The sequence below is a fragment of the Jaculus jaculus genome, chromosome 3, assembly GCF_020740685.1.
Source record: "Jaculus jaculus isolate mJacJac1 chromosome 3, mJacJac1.mat.Y.cur, whole genome shotgun sequence".
In the NCBI taxonomy this organism is placed as follows: domain Eukaryota; kingdom Metazoa; phylum Chordata; class Mammalia; order Rodentia; family Dipodidae; genus Jaculus; species Jaculus jaculus.
This window is the reverse complement of record NC_059104.1, coordinates 187,992,492-188,017,967: the sequence shown is the minus strand read 5'-3', so window position 1 is coordinate 188,017,967 and position 25,476 is coordinate 187,992,492. Positions and strand designations below refer to the sequence as shown.

The window sequence follows — 25,476 nt, the reverse complement described above, 5'->3', positions numbered from 1 at the left end:
CCTTCCTTCTTACCTACGTACCTACCTGCAAAAGAAGGCTATCTTGCTCCTGGTCTCTATGACTCCCCATATCCCTTTGTTTATCTCCTGATACCTCCCTTACCTGGACCTCGCTCTCTGCTTTAACAGCTGAGCTATCACTGAGAAGTGAAATTGATTACAAGTTTTTTGGTTAATACTACAACTGCTTTTTTTTGTTTATTTTTAAAATATCAGCTGTTTCCTATAATCCTACAGATGGTAAACATATGTTTATAGGCACACAGAAAACAAAGAGAAAGCTACGTTGGATTCCCTCCGATCTTTAATTCCTACTTTTTCTTTCATATACAAATGTCAGAGTTGGAGAACTGGGAAATCATATACATTTGTAGCTTAATATTCCTATATTCCTGTGCTTTAAGGCTCAGGAAACAGCAGGACAGCTAATGATATGCTAATGAGCTGATAGTTTTTATTGACCATAATGAAAGCCGACAACTGTCTTTCTTGGCTTTTAGGCAAGCTGTAATATTTTACTGTCTTCAGGGCAGAAATACATGATGGTTTGCAGCTTGAAAATCTTCCTTGCAAGGTTTCTGAGTCTTACTTTTTGTGAGCCTGTGGCCAGAGCTTGGGTTTTTGCCAGTCTATAAATCGAATGCATCTTCATTCATATATTTGCATGCCTGGCAGGAAAATCTCCCTCCCCTTGCCTTTTCCAAGCAATTTGTTTCAGTGTTTTAGTACGTGTACACACACACACACACACACACACACACACACACACACGAACAGTTTTCTTCAATGTAAACAGAGATCTGTAGGAAAATAGCCTTACAAGGAATTAGCATTTGTTTGGCAGTAAAGGGCTTTCACTTGTATCTGGAAGCTTTGAGTGTTTAGGAGAGCTTGCCTAATCTCAGTTATTCCATATGTAGGAGGCTCTTAATGGTATAATTTTCTGATTTTTCACTGCATCTTCCTGTATTTCTTACTGCAAAATGAGACACATTGGAAATAATGGGTACGAGTTTCACACACATTAAAAACCCATAATATGCCACCTATCTGGTGCAAATTTATCTCTTTAGTCATGGTGAGTTAACTGCAGGATGTAGCAGGTCTCAACAGGTGGATCAAGGAAAAGAAAAAAAAAGTATCTACTTCCACTTTTACTTGCTAAAATATTATTAATTAGAGTTTAGCACCTTGGAGATTTATTTAGATTGTCCGATCTATTTAGCTTTAGCAGTATACAAATAGTGAAACATGGGTTGTTTAACAAATTAATAGTTGGAATAAGATGTGGGGGAGGACCTGGCTACATAGATACACCTTTGCTTTTCAGCTCTGCAAAACCATGTCAGCAGACTGTTCGCAATGAAGGCAAATTATTTGTCCTACCCATTTGACTATCATATCTGTGTAGGCAATTAAGACAAAACATCCTTTTGATAACGGTCACTTTGCCACAATATCTTGCTTGCTCATGTAAATGTGGGACTTCCTTAAAGGATCCATTTTAAACTACAACATATTGCAGCACTGGTTTTGTGGTTAGGAGACCTGTGGTGTTTGATTTAGGATGCTGGGAACCTTCCTGCAGGAAAGCCACTTAAAAGTATGGGAGCCTGCAGATCACAACTGGCTGCTGACACAAAAACCACTCAAGATATTTCTCTAAAATATACCTTGCTCTCCTCTCCCCCTACGTTGAAAATCTGATATGTTCTTGTGGGTTACAAAGAATACTCTACAGTCCACATGATCCTAACTGCTCTCAAAGTTATATAGTTTGGTATAAAATCCAGTTTTCAGGAAGCTGACATTGTTAAAACACTGTCTACGATGCAAACTTCACTGTAGAGAGAGCTGGGCATGCTCAGATGAAATCCGAAGTTCTGCCCTCAGGGTGTTGGCTCTAGAGACTCTACGTTGCAAATCCTTGAGCTCCACTTGGCTTACACATGTGCTTTGGAGGGTATTGTCAACACTGAGTGGTAAACCCTCTTGGTCCAAAAGGAGCTAATGATTGACAACTGAGTAGGCCTTTCAAGGCAAGGTCTTTTGACTACCCATCAGCATTATCTAGAGAATTTAGATTCCTGGGCCCATCTCAAAATTACCCTAAGGGAATCTCAGAGGATGGCCATGGAATGAATGTTTTTATTTTTCAAACTTAAAAAAAAATTTTGTTCATTTTTATTTATTTATTTGAGAGTGACAGACAGAAAGAGAAAGAGGGAGAGAGAGAGTGGGGGGGAGAGGGAGAGAGGGAGAGGGAGCGAGGGGGAGAGAGAATGGGCTTGCCAGCTCCTTCATCCACTGCAAACAAACTCCAGATGCATGCGCCCCTTGTGCATCTGGCTAACGTGGGTTCTGGGGAATTGAGCCTTGAACCAGGGTCCTTAGGCTTCACAGACAAGTGCTTAATTGCTCAGCCATCTCTCTAGCCCTTATTTTTCAAACTTTTAAAAAGAATATATATATTGTTTTTATTTGTGAGAGAGGGAGGGAGGAAGAGAGAGAGGGAGAATGGGTGCGCCAGGGCCTCTAGCTGCTGTGAATGAACTCCAGACGCGTGAGTCACCTTGTGCACTTGGCTTACGTGGGTCCTGGGGAACCGAGCCTGAGTCCTTCAGCTTTGCAAGTAAGTGCTTTAACCACTAAACCATCCCTTTAGCCCTTTTGTAAACTTTTGTCTTGTGTTTTAAGTTTTGTTTTTTTTTCAGGTTAACCTACTAAGTCATGGATTTCATCATGGCCTCTTCACACACAGTGTCACCGCGCTCTGTTCTAATATATTTCCCTCCCTGTGGCTTTCTTTCCATGCCCCCTTCTCCCTCCAGCTGGTTCTCATCCCTGTCATGTCTTTTTTCTGTTTTGTTAGCGCATGTAGTCCACCTAACCTCAAGATTTCCCACCTCCCCATGAGCTCTTGCTCCTCTCTCACTGAAAGTTAAACAGATGGTCATGGTCTTTCAGAACTAAGGAGCTTGAAATTTGAGAGATTCCACCACAATGAACTATGTGACAGAAAGCACAGGCGATGTGGTTCACTGAGGGTGGCTAGCAGAGTCCCACTGGGGTGCAGTTTCAGCTAAGTTTAGGTGCTTTTTTTTGTTGTTGTTAGGTGCTCTTTTTGATCCCTTATGTTCTATGGGGGAAGTTGCAAATCCTGATAGATCAACGTTTTGGGGAGGAATTGGGCTGAGAGAGTATTTTGAAGTTTGTTTTTATAATTCTAAAACTCCAGTTATATGTCTTTATTTAAAAACATTTTTTAATACCTTATCCTTTGTGCGTGTTTGTGTCCGCTGTCCGTGCGGGCAAGTGGGGTAGCGTGGTGCCTGTGTGCAGGTCAGGAGACGGCTGTGGGCTGGTCCCGGTCTCCCCAGCTCATCTCAGGCAGGGCTTCTCCCGCTGGATTCCTGGCCTGCTGTTCTGTGTTAAGATCACCAGGAGCTTTTGGGCAATTCACCTGCCTCCACCTCACATCCTGCCATCAGGCTCCGTATGCCGGGATGACAGAAGCCCACCACAGCTTCCAGTGTTTTAAAATTTTAATTCACTTATTTATTTGAAAGCATGAGTGGAGAGTACTTCATCCATTCAGCCATTTCCCAGCCCGTAAAACTCCATTCGGTAGTCTAGCAAGCGCTTCTGGCTTAGTGTCCAGGATTAAATGACCCACGTGGCCATTCACTAGGAGACTCCGGACCGTGCTGAGCTGGGATGCGTGCTCAGATGGCTGGGGGTTACGGAGCTGGGCTTCTCACGTGCTGCGGCCTTTCTGTGAACCCAGCATTGACTTGTATCCGTTCTGCATCAACTTAACATCCTAATCGCAATTCCCTTGGCAGAAGGCATTTTCATGCCGGTGGGGGACGTGGGCTGAGCCCATGACTTTATCAGGGGAAAGCGGGTGCTTGGAGCTCTGTGTGAATGAGTACCCTGGCTACCGTCAGCAGTGCTTCTGCTTTGGTGCAAGTCAGCATTGCTGACCTCTCCCCAGCGTCTGCGTCACACGGGCGCTCGTTGACCTCTCCCCAGCGTCTGCGTCACACGGGCGCTCGTTGACCTCTCTCCCCAGCGTCTGCGTCACACGGGCGCTCGTTGACCTCTCTCCCCAGCGTCTGCGTCACACGGGCGCTCGTTGACCTCTCTCTCCTCAGCGTCTGCGTCACACGGGCGCTCGTTGACCTCTCCCCAGCGTGTGCGTCACACGGGCGCTCGTTGACCTCTCTCCCCAGCGTCTGCGTCACACGGGCGCTCGTTGACCTCTCTCCCCAGCGTCTGCGTCACACGGGCGCTCGTTGACCTCTCTCCTCAGCGTCTGCGTCACACGGGCGCTCGTTGACCTCTCTCCTCAGCGTCTGCGTCACACGGGCGCTCGTTGACCTCTCTCCTCAGCGTCTGCGTCACACGGGCGCTCGTTGACCTCTCTCCCCAGCGTGTGCGTCACACGGGCGCTCGTTGACCTCTCTCCCCAGCGTGTGCGTCACACGGGCGCTCGTTGACCTCTCTCCCCAGCGTCTGCGTCACACGGGCGCTCGTTGACCTCTCTCCCCAGCGTCTGCGTCACACGGGCGCTCGTTGACCTCTCCTCAGCGTCTGCGTCACACGGGCGCTCGTTGACCTCTCTCCCCAGCGTCTGCGTCACACGGGCGCTCGTTGACCTCTCTCCTCAGCGTCTGCGTCACACGGGCGCTCGTTGACCTCTCTCCCCAGCGTCGGCGTCACACGGGCGCTCGTTGACCTCTCTCCTCAGCGTCTGCGTCACACGGGCGCTCGTTGACCTCTCTCCTCAGCGTCTGCGTCACACGGGCGCTCGTTGACCTCTCTCCTCAGCGTCTGCGTCACACGGGCGCTCGTTGACCTCTCTCTCCAGCGTCTGCGTCACACGGGCGCTCGTTGACCTCTCTCCCCAGCGTCGGCGTCACACGGGCGCTCGTTGACCTCTCTCCCCAGCGTCTGCGTCACACGGGCGCTCGTTGACCTCTCTCTCCTCAGCGAATGCGTCACACGGGCGCTCGTTGACCTCTCTCCCCAGCGTCTGCGTCACACGGGCGCTCGTTGACCTCTCTCCTCAGCGTCTGCGTCACACGGGCGCTCGTTGACCTCCCTCAGCGTCTGCGTCACACGGGCGCTCGTTGACCTCTCTCTCCAGCGTCTGCGTCACACGGGCGCTCGTTGACCTCTCTCCCCAGCGTCGGCGTCACACGGGCGCTCGTTGACCTCTCTCCTCAGCGTCTGCGTCACACGGGCGCTCGTTGACCTCTCTCTCCAGCGTCTGCGTCACACGGGCGCTCGTTGACCTCTCTCCCCAGCGTCGGCGTCACACGGGCGCTCGTTGACCTCTCTCCTCAGCGTCTGCGTCACACGGGCGCTCGTTGACCTCTCTCCTCAGCGTCTGCGTCACACGGGCGCTCGTTGACCTCTCTCCTCAGCGTCTGCGTCACACGGGCGCTCGTTGACCTCTCTCCTCAGCGTCTGCGTCACACGGGCGCTCGTTGACCTCTCTCCTCAGCGTCTGCGTCACACGGGCGCTCGTTGACCTCTCTCCCCAGCGTCGGCGTCACACGGGCGCTCGTTGACCTCTCTCTCCAGCGTCTGCGTCACACGGGCGCTCGTTGACCTCTCCCCAGCGTCGGCGTCACACGGGCGCTCGTTGACCTCTCTCCTCAGCGTCGGCGTCACACGGGCGCTCGTTGACCTCTCTCCTCAGCGTCTGCGTCACACGGGCGCTCGTTGACCTCTCTCCCCAGCGTGTGCGTCACACGGGCGCTCGTTGACCTCCCTCAGCGTCTGTGTCACATGCACAGGGGTCCTGGGTTAACAGTGATAATACAGGTGGAGTAAAGGTGTGCGGGGAGCGGTTTGTCAGTTGTCTTTTATGGAGAACAGGCACGCTCACTAGAACTCGGACCAGGAAGGCAGCTGTGTTGAGGCTTCTGTTTATTTTCTGGGGGGGGGGGGGGTTGGCAGAAGAATCTCTTCAAGGCCATTTTCCACTTTGGGGGAGGGAGCGGGGCGGGTAGCTCAGCTTTGCAGTGCCCCAGCTGCCTGTGGTAATGACAAGACGCCCTGCGGTAGAAGGGCTTTGTCCCCGCCTAGCATGGGCGTTTTTACCACAGCCTATGACTCGTGGTCACCAGTGGTCTGGTGTGCCTGAGTGTGTCTTGGTGTTAGCAATGAAGTCTTCCATTTTCAGGAAACCTCTAAGCTCTGGGCAAGTTAGAGTGGTTGGTTATTCTGAATTCTCCTGCACTTAACCTGATGCGAGAGATGGTTTCTCTTCACAACCAACCAGGGCTGGCATAGCTCAGTCTGTAGAAGGCTTGCCTTGCATAAATGAGCCCCTGGGCTCAATCCCTGCCACCACCAAGTCGTTTTTAAAAACAATTTTCCACTAAGTTTTTGGTAAGCATCTAAACTAATGGCTTTCTTTGTGACATTTCTATATATGTATCATTATCCTGTGCTTATATCTGCCCCTCCCTTGTCCTCCCTCTGTTCTCTCTCTTCCTGGCGGATTCCCTTCCTCTCCCAAATAGTCCTCAACCCTGCTTCCATCACACACACACAGGATGCATGTGTTCTGTGTGTATATGTAAATGATGTAGTTGGCCTATATGTAATGTGTGTACTTGTATATACAACGTATGTGCGATGCATATGAGAGTGTGTGTGTGGCTTGTCTTTCCTTTTCCCTCCCATTCTCTTTTCTTCTTTTTCCCTCTTATACCCTTCTTTCCTCTATATAACCCATTTCACTTTTAAAATGACATGTTTTTGAATGTATCATTCAGTCTTCTGTAACAGCCTCTTCTAAAATGGAAATCTGTAACTTTGCCTCTCTGTATACATAGAATATATCTTAAACTTGGGCTGGAGAGATGGCTTAGCGGTTAAGCGCTTGCCTGTGAAGCCTAAGGACCCCGGTTCGAGGCTCGGTTCCCCAGGTCCCACGTTAGCCAGATGCACAAGGGGGCGCACGTGTCTGGAGTTTGTTTGCAGAGGCTGGAAGCCCTGGCACGCCCATTCTCTCTCTCCCTCTAGCTGTCTTTCTCTCTGTGTCTGTCACTCTCAAATAAAATAAAATTATTTAAAAAAAAAGAATATATCTTAAACTTGAAAGCTGATGGGAACAGATCTCACAGGTGACAATGTCAGTTCAAATACTTGATTAGTTGACCCCTAATTTGTGTCAGAAGAGCCTTTAGATTTGACCCATCACGTCCTGCCCAGGTAAGGTCGCTGGTGCTTGAGCAGGTGGTTTGCTCCAGGCCTGAGTCCACACAGGAAACCGGAGTCACATCCAGAACCTGAGCCTGAGTGCCTCGACTTTGTCTGCATGTGTGTTGTGTGTGTGTGTGTGATCTGTGTGTGGTGTGTGCTCTTGTGTGTGCTTTTCTGCGGCGCCCCGCCCCACAGTGCACCTGTGGAAGATGGGTGAGAAGGTTGGGTGCCCCTCTGTCACTCACCCTCTACGTGAGGTTACGAGTCAATACTGAGGAGCAGTGGCGGAGCTTCTTTACCGGGCAAAGCCTTTCTTCTCGTGGTCACTGACACCCTGTCACTCTCCAAGAAGATGATGCTAATAACTGTATATACTTCTTCTGAAGAGGTGCTGCAATCATGATACTTCTATTAATATTTCCAGTTATTCCAATCTTGAAACAATAAATAGAAAATAGGGCTTGCTGAATTCCTCCTTTTGAGCAGACAAACACATAAATGCTAATTCTTTCTTCCCCTGACAGACTTGCACTACCTTGGGCCTATAGTTTATTTATGGATTCAGCTGCACCTTCAGAATTATCTTCTACATCTTCCATCTGCTCTGTAATGTCTCTTCCATCAAATATGAAAAATAATCCTCTAAACAGAATCTTAACTTTACTTGAAATATCCAAAACCAAAGTCAGTACTTTCATTGAGATGATGTCCCGGATGACTTCATCAAAGTTGGGGTCTTCCTCCACACTGAATTATAGTACTAAAAGGCCCCACTTTTTTTCACTGATGTGTGAGTTTTAAGACTCAATCTTGCTTAGTTAATGGAGTGAAAATTGTTATTGAATTTTCCTCATGTCTAATTTTTGACTCACTGAATCAGTAGAAATCTTCAGCATTTCTTTGTTCCCACTTAAAAAACAATCAGTCATGTCGAATAGCAGTGTGCAACGTTCCCATGGATGAAGACATCAACAAGGGTGTGCTACTCATCAGGACATGTTTAAGCCGGACATATTTACCTTATTTCCGGTGGGTCCTTGCAGGGGTGACGCTATTTGCATTAACCCGGGAGCGCTAACAGTGGCTTTGTCAGGATGAAAACCTTCCAGGCTTCTCGAACAGGACACAGCTCACTGGTGTTGAACAGTGATAGCAAAGGCCATGTCACCTTCTGAATGAATCAGTTTTGCTAAAAAACAAAACAAAAAAAAATAGACAAAAAAAGGAATGTGGGGTTTGGGGAGATACTTGCCATGCACACGTGAGGACTAGAGTTTTGATTCCCCAGCTCCGACGTAAACGCTGGTGGGTGTGGTGGCCACCTGCCATCCCAAGGCTCTAGAGGCAGAGACTGAGGGCCCCTAGTTAGACTCGCTGGCTGACGGCCAGTTCGGCATACTTGGGGCTCAAGTGAGAGACCCTGTTTCAGTAAATGAAGAGAACATCTATTGATAAAAATACTTGACATCTACAGGCAACACTCCTGCATGCCCACATGCACACGCACCCACATGTACAAGCCCACATGCACACAAGTACACCACATACACATATGCAAAGTGTAGCAAACTGATCTGCACGGTGAGACCCATGAACTGTGACTGATCTTGATTGTCATCTGTCTTCTCTTTGTCAAGGGCATCATCCAAGATGGGAAAATTATCTTCATGCCAAATGGTTACATAACGCAGTGCCCCAACCTAAATCGCAGTAAGTAGCCATAATTTTTATTTATTTTTTACTTGCTTACTTTTATTTGAGATGGGGGGAGAGAAAGAATGGGCATGCCAGGGCTTCCAGCCACTGCAAACAAATTCCAGACGTATGTGCCACCTTGTGCATTTGGCTTATGTGGGACCTGGAGAATCAAACCTGGGTCATTAGTCTTTGCAGCAAGTGCCTTAATCACTAAAGCATCTTTCCAGCCCAACATGCCTGAATTTTAAATGATGCGACTTGTTTTTAATGTCAGAGGAATGTGTCTGGGAGGATATATGCTGATTCCGTTAGTCCTAACTTCTGAGGAGAGAGTCCTGAAAGGATTAACTGTGAGGCACACTTCTGGGTCTTTCAGCTTTTGAAAACATTGTGTTATTTATACAACTCCAGAAAGGGTTTTGCTAATGGAAGTGCTGGGGATGGAATCCAGGGCATTGTGCATAATAAAATTCAAATTTTGAGGATAAGAGGTTATGTTATGGGTTCTGTATCTTGCAACAGAAATACATATTTAATGTGATGATGTGTATATTTAACATAATAAAACCTATTCTCTGAACCTCTTTGCCTGGATGTGGGTTGCTTACTTTTTCTTTTTCTATACTTCATAATTTTTTCAGCAACCTCTCAATACAAATGAAGGTTTAATTAAAAATTGCCACATTGCCTTTCTTTTCATACCCCCTTTATCATTTATGTTTTCTTATTAATAAAAATGAACAAAAAATCATGATGTGAAATCCTCTGTACTGTCGTACAAATTTTAGTCACAAAAAGCAAAACCCCTTTTACAATCAAAAAGCTACTGTTTTAAATTTCTCTCTCTTATATTGGCACAAGATCAATATTTTCTATTTTTCTTGTTTGAGCCTGTCCAACCTGCAGCGACTTCTTAAGCCTGGTCCAAGGAATAATGGATTTACAGGAGCTTTTGGCCAAGATGACGGCAAAGGTGGGTGTTTAAATTTCACTCGTGACATTGCCTTTCTCTGTGTCCTCTCTGGAATTTAGAGTGATATGTTACAACGGAAATGTCTTTGGTCATGGTCTCTGCAATGTGTTAGTCACAGAAATGTGTTGTTGCTTGAAATAGAACTGCCTAGAGTCAGTGTAACCACCGAGGTCTTTGATGCTACTAGGCTGTATCCAGTGTAGCCACTGAGGTCTTCGTTGGTACTAGGCTGTGTCAAGTGTGTGTGTTGAGAAAAAATGCTTGGAAGAAAGATGCAGTTTGTGTCACTGTAGATTCCCGGTCAGTAGAAAAGGACTTTGCCTACTGGATATTAAACTGGTGATGCTGAGAGATGATTTATGGCCAGAGTCACTGCTGCTTACAGCCAGTGTATTTTGGATGTAAGAATGATTGTGAATAATCAGGAGGGCAAACCAGCCATTGTGAGGAGCAGACTCCTCTCCCAGGAAGGCATGACATCAAATTGTCACATGAGGCTCACTGGTAGGCCCATCCCGAGTTACGGGAAGCAGGCAGGGGGCAAGGTTCTCCCTTTGGCAGCTTCACTTTATAGCTCAGCCTCTTTCCTCCTGCATTAGTCATGCACAGACATTGAGTAAGGAGGGTCTACTCCACCAGGCACTGTGTTTGGCACAGAGACCATGGTGAACAGAACATGATGTCTACCCCAGAATTGCCCGTAGCAAGCAGCTGAGCCAAACATGGAAACAATTAGCAGCTTCCACATGTATTCATAAAGGATGGCTTCATGGTGGAAAGTCCTGAGCCTTGAGGAGAAGGGTACTGGAAGAAACAGAAAATGCCATCCTTGTGACACCAATCAGCCATGGACAGGAAGTCTGGCCGAAGGCAAAGAAAGAATTAGGTTGGGCCTAAGAGACATTATGCTCTGCAAAAGGAAGAATGGTAATAATAGCGAAAATGACACATTAATCCCATCCCACCTAGGGCTCACTTTCTGCCTTCAGCATGGCATGCGGAGAAAAATTGGAGGCAGGAAAGTGAGAGAAGCGAGGGTTATGTTTGGGGCCCATAGGTTGTGCAGGACAGTGTTTTTACCTCAAGTAGATGTGACTCTGAGAATGTTTATTTCTATCTCATTCTTTCCCATCACTGGAAATGTCATTTTTCCTCTTTTGAGCTGTACACTGTCTGGGAGCCACAATGAACTCTACCCCACAAACATTATTATGCAAAAAGGGCATTTGTGAAGCAGCAGATATCTAATTGTGGGAAATTGCAAACAGAGACATGGTTTCACCCACCTCTCAAACCTGCTTCCTCAACACTCTGGCAGGTCTATGAGTCTGTTCCTTCCAGAACTTGGACAGAATCACAATTCTGCAGTGGAGTACTTCTATTTTCATTGCGTAATTTGGAATCTATGATAATCTAGAATAGGAATTAGCAGATTTTTGGCGGGAGGAGGTGGGGAAAGGGCAAGCTTGTCAAATTTGGGGCTTTGTAGGCTAAGAGGCAACATAGAGATAATGTGTATATAATTGTTTTACTTTAATATAGTCATGTGTAATAATTTAAAATAGAACTTTTGAAAAAATGTGAAAACCATTCTTAGCTCACAGGCCATACAAAAATAAGTGGTATACCACATATAGCCCGTGGGTTATAGCTTATCACCTGTTGACGTGGAAAAAGCTGGAAAGTCACTCACAGTAGCTTGTACTTACTGAGTGGTTATTATGTGGTCGTGAGTTTGAATGCTTACTTCATGTCCTCTGCCCTTTTGGGTCTTATAATGACCCTGTGAGCTGAGTTTATTAGCAAACTTTACAGAGCAGTCTGAGGGCTGAAAAAGTTCAGCAGCAATTCCTCAGAGAGTGGGTGGCTGAGCTGGGACCTGACATTTAGGCACTTAGATCCTGTAAGTCAAATCATGACTAATAAGTACATGGTAATAAGTACATGGGTGGGGAAAAGAGGATTGGAAAGAGCAATAAGAACAAAACTGTTCAGGGAGGAGGAACGCATCCTAGTGGACCTGAGCTAGAGTTTCCAGTTGGTACCTGAGAGGAACACCTGTAGAGTTGAAGCCACTCATTGAGGAGGAAGGCCAGGGCCAGAATGAGGCCTGTGTCAAAAAAACTGATGTGCAAGAAGAGAGAGACAGTGAGAAGAGAGCCAGCAGACAGACAGACACACACACAGACACACGTGCGCGTGCGCGCGCGCGCGCGCGCGCACACACACACACACACACACACACACACACAGAGGCGGGGGGAGAGGGAGAGAGAGAGAGAGAGAATGGGCATGCCAGGGCCTCCAGATGCTGCAAACAAATTGTAGATACATGTGTCACTTTTTTTTGTTGTTGTTTGTTTTGTTTTCTGAGGTAGGGTTTCACTTTAGTCCGGGCTGACCTGGAATTCACTCTGTAGTCTCAGAGTGGCCTTGAACTCATGGCGATCCTCCTATCTCTGCCTCCTGAGTGCTGGGATTAAGGTGTGTGCCACCATGCCCAGCTACATGTGTCATTTTGTTCATCTGGATTTACATGGGCACATTAGGCCTTGCCAGCAAGCACCTTAATCCCTGAGCCATCTCTCCAACCCCCAGAATATGTCCTTTCACCTCCCTCTTTTGCCTTCACAGGCTGCTTGTTTTTCTTGGAAATCGGTGGGAATTCTTTGAGCCCAGACCACAGAAGTCCCTTCCTTATAGATGACATTGTCTGACCACTCAGAACCAATCTCTAAGTCTAGGACAGGACATGTAAATTCTCTGGGAAGAGTTTTTCAACAATTTTCAAGAGGACTGAACAGGAAAGTCTTCTGTGCGCAAGGCTTGTTTGTTTCTTGTTCACTCTGAAGCCGAGGCTCATTCTTCTAGGACCTGCTGCGTATAGCAGTTCCCTTTAAGGCCTGCTTCTTGGGAAGAGCCCATCCTCTAACTTCCCGGCCTCCCTCAGACACCAAGCTGCGAGTAAGGGCTCTGCATTTCAGGAGCAACCTTCAGAGGGCATATTCAGCACTCTCCTCCTGGTATCCCCCTACCATCACTTTGTTTCACCTTCTTTGGCTTCATTTCTAGTCAGGGCTGTAGTGACTTTCTTTTTTTATCACTATAATTTTATTTTTGAGAGAGAGAATGGGCAGGCCAGGACCTTTTAGCTGCTGTGAACAAACTTTGGACATGTGTGGCCCCCTGTGGTGCATATGCGATATTCTTCACTTGTGTCACTGTGTGTCTGGCTACGTGGGACCTGGAGATTCAAACATGCATTCTTAGGCTTTGCAGGTAAGTGCCTTAAACACTAAACCATCTCTCCAGCCCTATGGTGACTTTCAACAGTCTTTACTCATATGTCAAATTCTGGCTGTGAAGTCCTTTAGGCATCTGGTCTACCACTTTGGTAGAAGGAGAAGTATTATTTATCCTTTTGGCCGATGGAAGGAGACAGTTTGCAGATGTGAGACAATCCGGAAGATAGAGACAGTTCCGAGATGCAGAGATAATTCAGTAGCACAAGTCCGTTTGGACTGTGGGTCTGCCAGTTGTATAGCTTGGTTTGGAGGTTGGGTCTGAGTTCCTTGGTCACCATGTAGTCAGAGAGCTCATGGTGGAGACCGAGAAGAGGATTTGGAGTCAGAAGGATTTGACTTGCTGTCACTCTTGGGGTTTTGTACAAGCCATTGGTATTTCCCCATCTGTAAAGTACAGAGAATTATCCCCAAGACCAGGCTTGTGGCAGGATGAACGGGGCACATTCAGTACATAGTGGGAAAGTCTGATGTTTTGACAAAACCACACATCTTTGAGCCAGAGAAGGGGAATAATGGTTGCCTTAGGTAATAATACCTTCTGTTAGGCTCTGAGGCCTTAGTGGCCCACAAGAGGCCAGCATTCCCTGGGCTGACTCTAAAGTGCTTTCAGGTCCCTTCACACTGTGGAAACCACTCAACTGCTTGGTGCATTGTGATCCAGTCAAAAGACTGGCTCTTTGCTGACTGCTTGAGTCACTTTCCTCATTGCTCTGACCATACACTGACAAGAGGTAGCTTCAGGAAGGCAGTGGTTTACTTCAGCTCACAGTTCCATCGTGGTAGGAAAGGCATGGCACGGGAGGCCAGGTGGTCACATCACACCCACAGGCAGTATGCAGAGGGTGAACAGGTAGTGGAGCCAGGCCGCAGGCCCGCCCTTGTTACCTCCTTCCTGCAGCAAAGCTCCACCCACAAAAGGCTCTGCAACCTTCCCAAGCAGCACCACCATCTGGGGACCAAGGGCTCAAACATGTTAGTCCACAGGGTGGCATTTTACATTCAAGTTACATCTCCAACCTCACTTACTCTATATCCCTTTCAGGCTCAGGAGGAAGAGACACTAGGGACCTAGAATTTCTTGATTAATGTTTAAACCCTTGACAAATCCATATCTATAAAGTAATATTTATAGTGGCATGTCAATTTGTGACATCATATTTAATTTGGGGACTTTTGTAGTTTTGAGGGATGGATAACAATTTTCCAATTAAACTTGATGATTAAACAATGGGAGATTTCCTCCTTTCCCTTCCATGTGACACACACCCAGCCAATAGCATGTCACTGCCAAGAAGCAATCTGCTATATGACTAATGTACTCAGATCCATTCATTGACCTTTTTCTGAGAAGGAGGCCTCTGCTGCCTATCTCTGAATGTGGAGAGTTAAAAATAAATGACTCAGTCCATGGTTACTTAGATAAGTTTGGGAACAAAGGTAAAACAGAATGCAGATAGAGATCTGACGGCCCTGTCTGCTTTGGATCTGCAGGCATTCTCAAAGAAAAGCAGGTTGTATAGAAATCTCTTTTGAGAATGAATTTGTATAAATTCAGCATGCTCATACTAGTGGCAGAAAATGTAATTCATTTCTGACTCAGAGTTGCTTCTCTTCTTTATTGTTGTGATAAGATTTAGCAGAAGGGATAAAAAGGCAAGATTACATATTAAATGCCTTTTAAAAATTAGCTTTTTGCCTTAATATCTTAATATTTGCCTTTGTTACCTGATGCATTCTCACTATTATACTCACTTTTGGTGTAGGGAGAAAGGGCTAAATATATTTAAAAAGAAAAGAAGAAAGTTCAGAAAGGAAACAAAAACCCACTATATTAAAACTGAGGTTTCCCTTAGGAGCAGATATGGTTAGCTTTATGGATAGATACCAATAATAGCCAATATTAACCTGAGGCAAGCTCCCAGAATTTCAGGGAACTTGAGTAGATATTGAACTGCCTCTTGGAACATGAACTCTTTAAGAAGTTTTCTTCTTGGTGTCACACAGACACTTAATCAGTTTCTCAATGATGTCATGCAGACAGATGTCCCACCATATCTAGAGTCACATTTAGCAGATCTACATGTCTGCTTCACGATCTGTTTTCCACTGTAGATTGCGTATTATTCGCTACGTTATGTAGAACTGCTGGGACTCATAAAAATGAGAAGATATTGGGTGATAAGTTACTCCTTTTAATTTCCTATGAAATCTGTTTACTTAAGCCCAGCAAACCCTTGGAAGGGCATTTTATTTGTGTTTCTTAACGAATCCCAAAGATCTTAACAACATTAAGTGCTAGAAACTCTCTAGTTCGGCTGGGTTGAGACAGCGACATGGACTTTTGGAAGACCTAGCGCGTTAGAGGAGATGAGGAGGCCTAGGAGGTTAACTGCGCAGGCACAACCAGCTCTTAGCTCTTTGGGGTTTCCATGACCACGTGGTTGGATGAGGTCCTATGTGTGGATTTTCCTGCCCTAGTTTACCTCCCACAAGAAACGAAGGACATAGTTTTCAGGGAAAATATGAGAAGAGGATGAAATAAACACCACCATCATGAGTTAGAATGACAGGAGGATTCTATTTCCAGAGAATAATGCAGTTAGAAGGATGAAACCATATTTAACCTGTAAAGATGGTTAGAGTTGTTATTTCCCGATTCAGCCATTTTATCAACAATATTGGCTTATAGTAGTCTTTGTTTGATCAGAGCTTAAACTGATGTGTGTGAGGGAAACAGTCAGCATGAAGGTGTGAATGTGAGCAGGAATGAAGAGGAAGATTGGGAGAGTTTTTGGAGCTGATACTTGTCCAGTGGTGATGGTGTTTATGTGAGATAAGGAAAAGGAAGGGAAGAGGGGCTGCTTCTGGGATGGAGCAGTCATTTGTATGGATGTCATAGCTGACCTTTCACACCAACTCATTACATCCAGTGTTACTGGCTTTTCTTTTTCTTTTTTCTCTTTCTGTCTCATCCTTGCTAGGCAGGTACTCTACCACTGATTTACACTCTAGCCCTGCACTATCTTTTTGATGGCAAATTGCAGGAGGTGGGTGAGGAGTGTTGAGGAAAGAATTGTCGCTACATGGTGAGGAGCTACTGGAGGAACCCACAAGGCCAGCTGACACTCAGATATCTGAAGAGGAGACTTGCTCAGGAAGGGTTCAAGGACAAGCTGGAGCTAACAGGAAATGAAATTTCTTAGTCCAGACTAACAGTGCCACTGCAAACAGCTTGAGCTAACAAACATGGGGCTCTCCTTGGAAGATAATGAGTGCTCCACCCCTCAAGATGTATAAGTTTTATTTATTTTAAGTAAACATGGGGTTTGTTTTCCTCAATGACCTTCATATAAATGCCATAGCAAATTTCTGGGTATTTTGTCTGGGAATCCTGATCTAAAAAGACACCACCCCGCCTTTGCATTTTTATTTTCTAGCCCTAGCTCCCCAGTGTTTTTATCAGAGATAAGGCAGTGCCTTCCTGGCTTGTAAACCATGTGTGAAAACAGGGAGAGGATGGCAGGAGACAGATGTAAGTGCATCTGAGCTCCTGATTAGATCTCCACTAAATTTTGTAATCAGTCCTTGAGAACACATTCATTACCAGTGGATCTGTGTGGGCTGGCTAGTACACACCTTTACGGGTGCCCGTGAGGTTTGGGACATGCGGTTTAATGTCTCATTTGGTGTTCATTAGACCATGTGAGGCAACATGTCTTAAATTTAGAGTGATTTCATCTGTGTAAGACAACAACAAAATTAAACCAGAAAGCAGAGCTGCTAGGAATCAGTGAACAACTGTGACATGTTTTTTTTCTTTCTTTCCTGGGACTGTTTTGTTGTTGTTGTTGCCATTAGTTTGCTAGGACAGTGCAATTGAATTACACAAATTACACCCACTGAATCTTTCTTGCAGCTAAATTATGCAGAGACAAGACTGAGTCAGTTGGAAAACTGCCACTGTGAGAAGACCTGCCAAGTGAGTGGCCTGCTCTATCGGGACCAAGACTCCTGGGTGGATGGCGACCAGTGCAGGAACTGCACATGCAGAGTAAGCCCCTTTGCCAAAAGCGTGCCTACAGACAGACTCCCTAGTTGGGTGTGGTTGCCTTCTTTAGCATGCAATGTTAACTGCATTATACCTGCTTCCCTTTCACAATACGAGCAATGGTGACACAAGCTAGATTAGTGTCACCTCGTATCCAAATACTTGGATATTAAAATCAGTCCCTATCTCTGGACTCTCAGTTGATTTATGTTTTGCATGTCTGTGTCATTGGCAGGCATGCGTGAAGTTGCACATGTGTGCGTATGTCTGTGGGTGCCGGAGATCAGTGTTGTGTGTCTTCCATAGTTGCTCCCCAGCTTGTTTCTCGAGACAGGCTCTCACACTGAGTCCGCTAGTCTGGCTAGCCAGCAAGCCGTAGGGATCCTCCTGTCTCCACCTCCCCAGCACGTGTCTTCCAGGTCCATCTGCCATGCCTAGCACTTTCACATGGGTTCTCAGGGGGCAAACTCAGCTCCTCAGAGTTGCACAGCAGTCACTTACCCAATGAACCCTCTTTCCAGCCCTTGATCTAGTGGAATTATTAGGGAATTTACCATGAAGATTTTGAAAGTTGGGATACAGAGGGAAGAAAAGATTCCTTTGATTTCTAAGAACCCAATGCTTAGATTTATTCAGTACTCTCCCCACTTGAACACATTTTGAAACAATTTAGGGCCTGGAGAAGTCGTTCAGTAGATAACAGACATGCCCCACAGCTATAGGAACCAGTGCATGGATTGCCAGACCCATGTGAAGGCTGGAAGCAGGGCAGTTTCTTTAACTACAGTGTGCCTGAAGTGGAAAGCAGGGCTGGGATAAGAAAATGTCCTTTCACTCACAGAGGAAGAGTGCAGTGTGAGAGGGCGAGCCTCCAAGTGAGGTGAAGGGAGAGACCAGCCGGAAAGCTTCCTCTGACCTCCACAAGCATGCTGTGGTATGCCTGTATCTCAACCTGAACAAACACACACAAAGTAAATAAATGATAAATAAATAAGCAAGCTATTCTCTGACCTCTACAAGCGTGCTGTGGCATGCCTGTACCTGCACCTGAACAAACACACACAAAGTAAGTAAATAATAAATAAATAAATAAGCAAGCTGTCCTCTGACCTCCACAAGTGTGCTGTGGCATGCCTGTACCTGCACCTGAACACAGACACACAAACTAAATTAATAATAAATAAATAAGCAGGTTCATCTGCACCTGGACACACACACACATGCACGCACGCGTGCGAGCGCACACACATATCAAAAGAGAACAGCACATCTAGTCTCTGCACGCTCCTGCTGCATCTTCAGGGTATCACGTGATCATGTGGCGCTGCCCTGCTTCTGGTGGCCCTGCCTCAGGGCACTAGGAAAGCACAATCAACCATTGGTATGTAAGCCCTATCCAGTGGAAATGACTTGATGAATATCCGAAGAACGCTGTTGTTTGTCCAGGAAAATAAGAAATGGATTTTTAGAGTCCCCATATGATTGACAGGGCCTGCAAAAGGTGTTATTTTTATTCTTGTGAAAATAGGCTTGTTTTCCACCTAATCTGCATAGCTCACATGGGCAGGTGGGACGGGGCTGGCAATGTATGTCAGAAAAGTAGCTCAGGTGACAGGGGCTCCTGTGGGCTGGATCTACTGCTTACTGTGGTCTCGCCCCCACCACTTCTGCTTCCTGGTGAGGCCCTGTGGAGGAGGGCGACCTTTCTCTGCAAGAGCGCTGGGAGGACCCCTCTGAGCTCCCTCTCCGTATCGTGTCTTTCCTTCTCAGAGTGGCTCCGTGGAGTGCCGAAGGATGTCCTGTCCCCCGCTCAGCTGTCCCGCAGACGCCCTGCCTGTGCACATCGCGGGCCAGTGTTGTAAGGTCTGCCGACGTAAGTGACCAGAGCGGCCCTCTGGGCGTTGACATTTATGTATTTTCATTTGTACTTTTAGGACTCATTTGATTTACACTGATGAAATGAAACACTGGCAGCTGATATAATGCTCAAATTTTAAATTTTAATTTAACTTAATTTAATTTATTTGAGAGAGGAGAATGACATGCTAGGGCCAGAGTTTGTTTGCAACTGATGTTGAATTTTTGATAAGAAGGTCGGTGCTAGGTGTGGTGATGCATGCCTTTAATTCCAGCACTCGGGAGGCAGAGGTAGGAGGATCATTGTGAGTTCCAGGCCATCTTGAGACTACATAGTGAATTCCAGGTCAGCCTGGACTAGAGCAAGACCCTACCTTGAAAAACCAAAGAAAAAGGGCTGTGATAGTTTAATCACTTTTACTGTCACACACCTTATTTAGCTCCATGCACCTCTTCAGAAACATTCTTTTGTTAATGAATTATTTATTTATTTGAGAGAGGAAGAGAGAAAATGAGCACACCAGGGCTTCCTGCAAACAAAGTCCAGATGCATGTTCCATCTCATGCATCTGGCTTAGGTGGAGCTTGGACAATCGAACCTTGGTCTTTTGGCTTTGCAGGCAAGTCATGCTAAGCCATCTCTCCAGCCCCAGAAACACTACTAATTATTATTCTCCTATTTGCTGTGGTGAGAATTATGTTTATAGGGTCCAACTCACTTGTCCAGGCTTGTGAACCTGGGTGGACTTGATGTGTAAGCTCATGACTCCAAGTATATGTTTCAGTCTCCTAATTTAAAAATGTAAAGGACTAAATTCTGTTTTGACTTTCTGAGGTTTTGGCTAGATTCTCTTGGTGTTAAAAGCCTTTGTTAAGAGTGTCAGGATAAAATTCAGTTAAAATGGGTCAGTGTTGGTCTGCTTATTTGACTTATAAACAAACGCCTTGTCACTGGTTTCTAGGAGTCTGGGGAGATGGCTCTCTATTTCTAATGAGTAATGAGAAGGGCACAGAGGCACACTGCAGGAGTCAAAGCTGTCATGCCAAACCTGCCGTGTGCCATGCTGGTGCCTACTGAGCTCAGGCATTTCACCCAGCAGTCTTCCATGTCGCACATGCTGGGCAGGGAGCCCAGGTTGAGGAGGGGGTCTACCAAGGTCGCAGGGCTGGTGAGGTGTCAGCCTGGCTTTGAAGATTGCAAAGCCTATACTTTCCTTCATCGATCCATGATTATCTACAGAAATGTACCAGCTAAGCTCACTGTGGTGGAATATACCTGTAACCCCTTGCGAAATTGAGGCAGGAAGGATTGGAATTTCAAGGCTAGTCTTGGCTGTATAATGAGGTTGAGGCTATCCTGGCCTACATAAGACCCTGTTTTCAAAAAAAAAAAAAATAGAAAAGAAATGTTGGGCTGGGGCAATAGCTCAGTGGTGAAGTACTTGCCTTACAAACATCAGGACCTGGGTTTGATCTCCAGTACCCTTGTCAAACAACAGCTAGGTGTGGTGACAAGTATTTTGTTTTGTTTTTTGAGGTAGGGTCTCACTGTAGCCAAAGCTGAGCTGGAATTCACTATGTAGTCTCAGGGTAGCCTCGAACTCACAGTGGTCTTCCTACCTCTGACTCCTAAATGCTGGGATTAAAGGTGTAAGCCACCATGCCCAGCTGGTGACAAGTACTTATTATCCCAGTACCGAACAGGTGGGGATCGGAGGATCCCTGGGGCTTGCTGGACAACTAGTCTAGGCTACTTGGTGAGTTTTAGGCCAGAGAGAAACCCTGCTTTAAAAAGAAAAAAGGTCACTAGCAGTCCTGAGGGTCAGCACCCAGGGTTGTCTTTTGTTTTCAACATGCATGTGCACTTGCACACATTGAACCTTCACACACAAACGCATGCCCTCTCACATGCAAATGTGGCACCCTGTGGATGATTTTCAAGATCTTAGTTTTAACAAACAGAAGCTCCCTGACACCATGAAAAACAATAGCATGTCACCTGGCGCGACAGTGGGAGAAGGTCTGGATGGCCAGGTCACGAAGCTCAGGTACTGCAGAACTGTCAGAAGAAACCTGGCTTCCAGCTTCTCATGGTCAGCACTGCACACTCTTCACCCATGGCTCTGGTGGCTGTGGAGGAGTTGGTTTGAACAGAAGAACTTTATTTCTGTTCCAAGGATGTTTCAAGTCAAGTCTGGGAACAAAGATAGCTCAAGTGCTCCGATGCCGAGTCAGTGCGTGAGCCGCTGGTGGAAAGACAGCGCTAGCAGCTGCGCTTGGCTTCTCCTTCCGTCTTGGTGGTGTACACAACAGCCAGCAACGGAGGAGGTTTAAACAAACTACTATGGCTATTCTATGGTATGAACTTATTTTAGTCCATCACTTTGAGTTCTTTGTACAAATTGTGAACACATGGAAGGTGTATTTTAGACATGGAAAAATGAGTCCCTTGGGCATTTTTTATTTTAGCTTTTTAATTTTGTTGAAATGATATGGAACCATGCTGATTATATAACATTAGAATTAAAGCACATAAGATAAAGATGGAAAATGTCATCACTTATCTGGATACAATCCCTTTTGAAATTTAGATTTACTTTTTATTAATGAATTTTTTATATAGAGTTGAGATCATACTGTAAACTTTTATACCCTACTTCACTGACTTACCATTATCGCTTAAATGTGTTCCTACATTAAGACTACAAATTTCATATTCTTGGGTATCATGGCTTCCCACTGTTTGGCTGTTGAATAACTTTTCCTCAAATGTAGGATAAATCTAGAACCTTCTTGGTTCTATATATTAGATGTCTAGGTTGTTTCTCACCTTTTACTATTATGTTACTCTTCAGTAATGTGTTTTGTAAAGAAAATGCCTTGTTGAATATTTTGAATTCTGTATTTATTTAACACATACTTGTCTAGAATAGAACCACTGGGTCAATAACTGATGTATACAAGGGCTTTGATAGATTAAGATTAAATTTCTTTCCTATTATATGTGGGTGAGATAGTGATTTTCTATGTTCTAATTCATTTGACAGTTTTAGGTTTTCAAGAACGTTCTAGAAGCTTATCTAGTTTTACCAAATTGTTGACATATGTGCTCACCAAAAGGTTGGTGTTTTTACTATTTTTGTATTTGTGTGGAGTTCATAGCAAGTTTGGTAGAATTCGTTTCTCAGCAACTCTGCTGACATTTTGATATGCTCAGAACTTAATAAAGTAGGACTACAAACACAGTATTAAGGATACTGCTTAAGAAGAGAAAAGGAGTCTGGGTGTGGTGGTGCACGCCTTTAATCCCAGCATTCGGGAGGCAGAGGTAGGAGGATCACCATGAGTTCGAGGCCACCCTGAGACTCCATAGTGAATTCCAGGTCAGCCTGGGCTAGACTGAGGTACTACCTCAAAAAACTAAAAAAAAAAAACAGAAAAAAAAGAAAGAAAAAAAAGAGAAAAGGAAACATACCCCTGTTCATTGAAAGCGAGGAACCTCTAGCCTGGGCTTTCTTCCTCAGAGTAGTTAACAGTGCTGGGCAGTGTCTGCTGTGCAGATGACAGATGAGGACTAGCACTGGGAGGGAGGCCTCGGGTGCTTCCGAGCAGCTCGTGTTGAGCCGCAGTCCTGGAGGGCGGAGCTGTGCGGACTCGTGAGCGCATGAGCGTTGCGGAGCATTTGCAGATGAGTAGGAGCCAGGTGCCCGAGGTGGGTAAAACATATCTGCCAGAGAGAATCTCCCATGAAAGCCACAGAAGCAAACACACAATCTGCACGGGAATTGGATGTGAGTTTTAGAGCAGGGCCATGGAACACTCGGGAAGAGCCTGTACTAAGTAAGGCCTGTGCATGGAGAGAGCTGGAGCAAGGCTGGGATCTGGACACGGGATTTGGACGTGGTCTAGCAGAGGTGATGAGGTCAGCAGGCAGGCACTCCTGGGGAGATGCTGTGGAGTGAGTGGCAGCCAGAGGACCTGACACTTGAGCACTGTTTCGTGTGTGCCTCTGTGTGGGAGACACAGTGTGATTAACAGGGGTCAGACGGTTGGAGGCAGTCGTATCTATTTGGCATGTTTGAGTTGGACTTACTGGAGGACAACCAGTTTGATGTGGGTGTCTTGCTCAGAGGGGATGTTTGAAGTCTGGGCTCTAAACTAGCTCATTGAGGAAGGGTGAACCCTTGGGTGTCCAGCCCCTGGATCTTCCAGTCTGCTCTGAAGTGTCAAGCAGAGAGCTGATCTTGACACCTGGTCACCAAGGGCCCAGGGGTGGCTGCAGCATGTGCAGGGTACAAACATCTGAACCAGACAGAGTAACCTCACGTCCACATCGGACCAGGGCATCAAAAGCCCTACCTACTTAGCTGCAAAGATGGCTTACTAATTAAGGATCTTGCCTACAAAGCCTAAGAACCTTGGTTCAACTCCCCAGAACCCATGTAAGCCAGATATACATGGTGGCACATACATCTGGAGTTTGTTTGTAGTGGCTAGAGGCTCTGGTGTGCCCATTCTCTCTCTCTCTCACTCAAGTAAGTAAATAAATAAAATATTTTTTGAGGTTTTTTGTTTTGTTTTGTTTTTTGCTTTTTGAGGTAGGGTCTCACTCTAGTCCATGCTGATCTGGAATTCACTATATAGTCTCAGAGTGGCCTTGAACTCACAGTGATCCTCCTACCTCTGCCTCCTGAGTGCTGGGATTAAAGGCATGCACCACCATACTCGGCTTAATAAAATATTTTTAAAAAGACTTACCTGCCATTTGTTTATCAAGTGTGTAACCAAGTGGAAAAAGTGTGCAGTCCTTGCACTGAAGAACTCAAGGCCAATTTTGAAGGGCTGGATTCTGTGGGTGAAAAAAAAGATACAACAGTGTAACTCCCTAACTCTCCAGTACATTTTTTTTTCCTGACACCATGGAGAAGTGTGTGTTTGTGCCAGGTTTCAATTTCACGGTTGGACACTGTGAAATATTCTAGTTTGCATGTCCCCAGTGTGACATGCAGGGCTCCGGGTATCCGTTTACGTCTCTGCTCACACGGAAATCTGCTGGAATGAAGTCCCAGGTGCCAAGCTGCAGGCAGCCGAGCCTGGGCACCTTATACTCGAATTTCCTCAGACAACATACGTAAGCGTTTTGGTTGCAGATGAAGAGGCTGGATAAGGACTGATGTTGGACATAACAGAGGGCGGTGCCAGGGAAGAAGAGGGTGCCATCAGACAAGTAGGCTAAGGAAGCCAGGGGGAATCGTCCCCGGGGGTGTTGAAAGTTGTCTGAGAGGATTGCATGATGCGGGATGTCCTGACCACATGCTCTGCCCTTCCTACAGCTGCACGTGATGGGCATGCAGTTACCTGTTCTTTCACTCACCAGTCCCAAAGCCCCCTGCGGTGTGGGGCATAAGGGTCAGTAGACATTTAGTTTCTAAGTCAGGTTGGCAGATGAGAGGGATGGATGTGTCCCTGAGCGTGGTAAGGTTGTAAACAGTACAGGCGTTCTTATCTCCAGATCGGGGTGGTGGATGGGTCTGCCAAAGGCAGCAAGCCAGTGTTTGAAGACAGGGTGGAAAGTGTTCGTACCATTGTAGGAGTGGCCAGTGGCCAGAGGGAAAGAAAGGGAGCATTTCTGTACTTCCCTGCTTGCGCCAAGAAGCAGGTGGCTGAGCTGCCAGGGTTATGTTTAGCAGAGCTGCTACCGGGAGTGAGCTGACAGGCTGGCGGCAGCTGTGCTTAGGAGTGTGGGCATTTGTGACACAGAAATTCCATAGGGATTTCAGGCCCTCAGGACAGTGTCATCTTGTGCAAGGCAGTGGGGTCCAGAATGATCTTTAGAGCCACTGAGTCATGGTCAAGGGATTTATCTAGAACACAGAGGTATACAATGTGACTGGGGATGGGAGTTTGTTGTTTTCATGTGAGTGAAAGCACAGGGAACTGTATTGCTTTACAGTGTTGTTGGCATGGTTGTTGTTTGGTTGTGAAACCCTTTGCATTGAGTAGCAGAAACTTGTATGTTTTTGGATACTGAGATGAGTGCATTAGCTCTAAAACTACTTATTAGTACTAACAGTAAGCCCTGAGGGGCTCTGGGGCTGGGGCTGGATTTAAAATTATGTGCAGTCCCTACTATACATGGAGGTAACAGTGGGCAGGGCAGCAGTGTCACTAAGTGGGTAGTTACGAGATGGTGTGATGTGTGCTCTGCCAGAGCTGGGTTCAAAGTGCACTGGACACACAATGTGAGGGCAGTTAACCTGAGTTCAAGAGCAACTTCCTTTTTAAAAGGTATTGAGTTATTTATTTATCGTGTGTGTGTGTGTGTGTGATGTGATGTGCATAAATGTATGCGTGTGTGTTTGCATGTATGT

At 46.0% G+C, this 25,476-nt stretch overlaps 1 protein-coding gene across 4 annotated transcripts in view; it reads left to right on the top strand.

Moving 5' to 3' along the window:
- The window catches only part of Nell1 (neural EGFL like 1), a 916,515-nt gene that overhangs the window by 245,990 nt on the left and 645,049 nt on the right, over positions 1-25,476 (top strand). For all 4 annotated transcript variants that reach the window (XM_045145536.1, XM_045145534.1, XM_045145535.1 and 1 more), the window contains 4 exons: positions 8,862-8,934; positions 9,813-9,895; positions 17,117-17,251; positions 19,019-19,121. In XM_045145536.1, the coding sequence (XP_045001471.1) occupies positions 8,862-8,934; positions 9,813-9,895; positions 17,117-17,251; positions 19,019-19,121 (394 nt within the window). The remainder of the gene's footprint in view (positions 1-8,861; positions 8,935-9,812; positions 9,896-17,116; positions 17,252-19,018; positions 19,122-25,476) is intronic.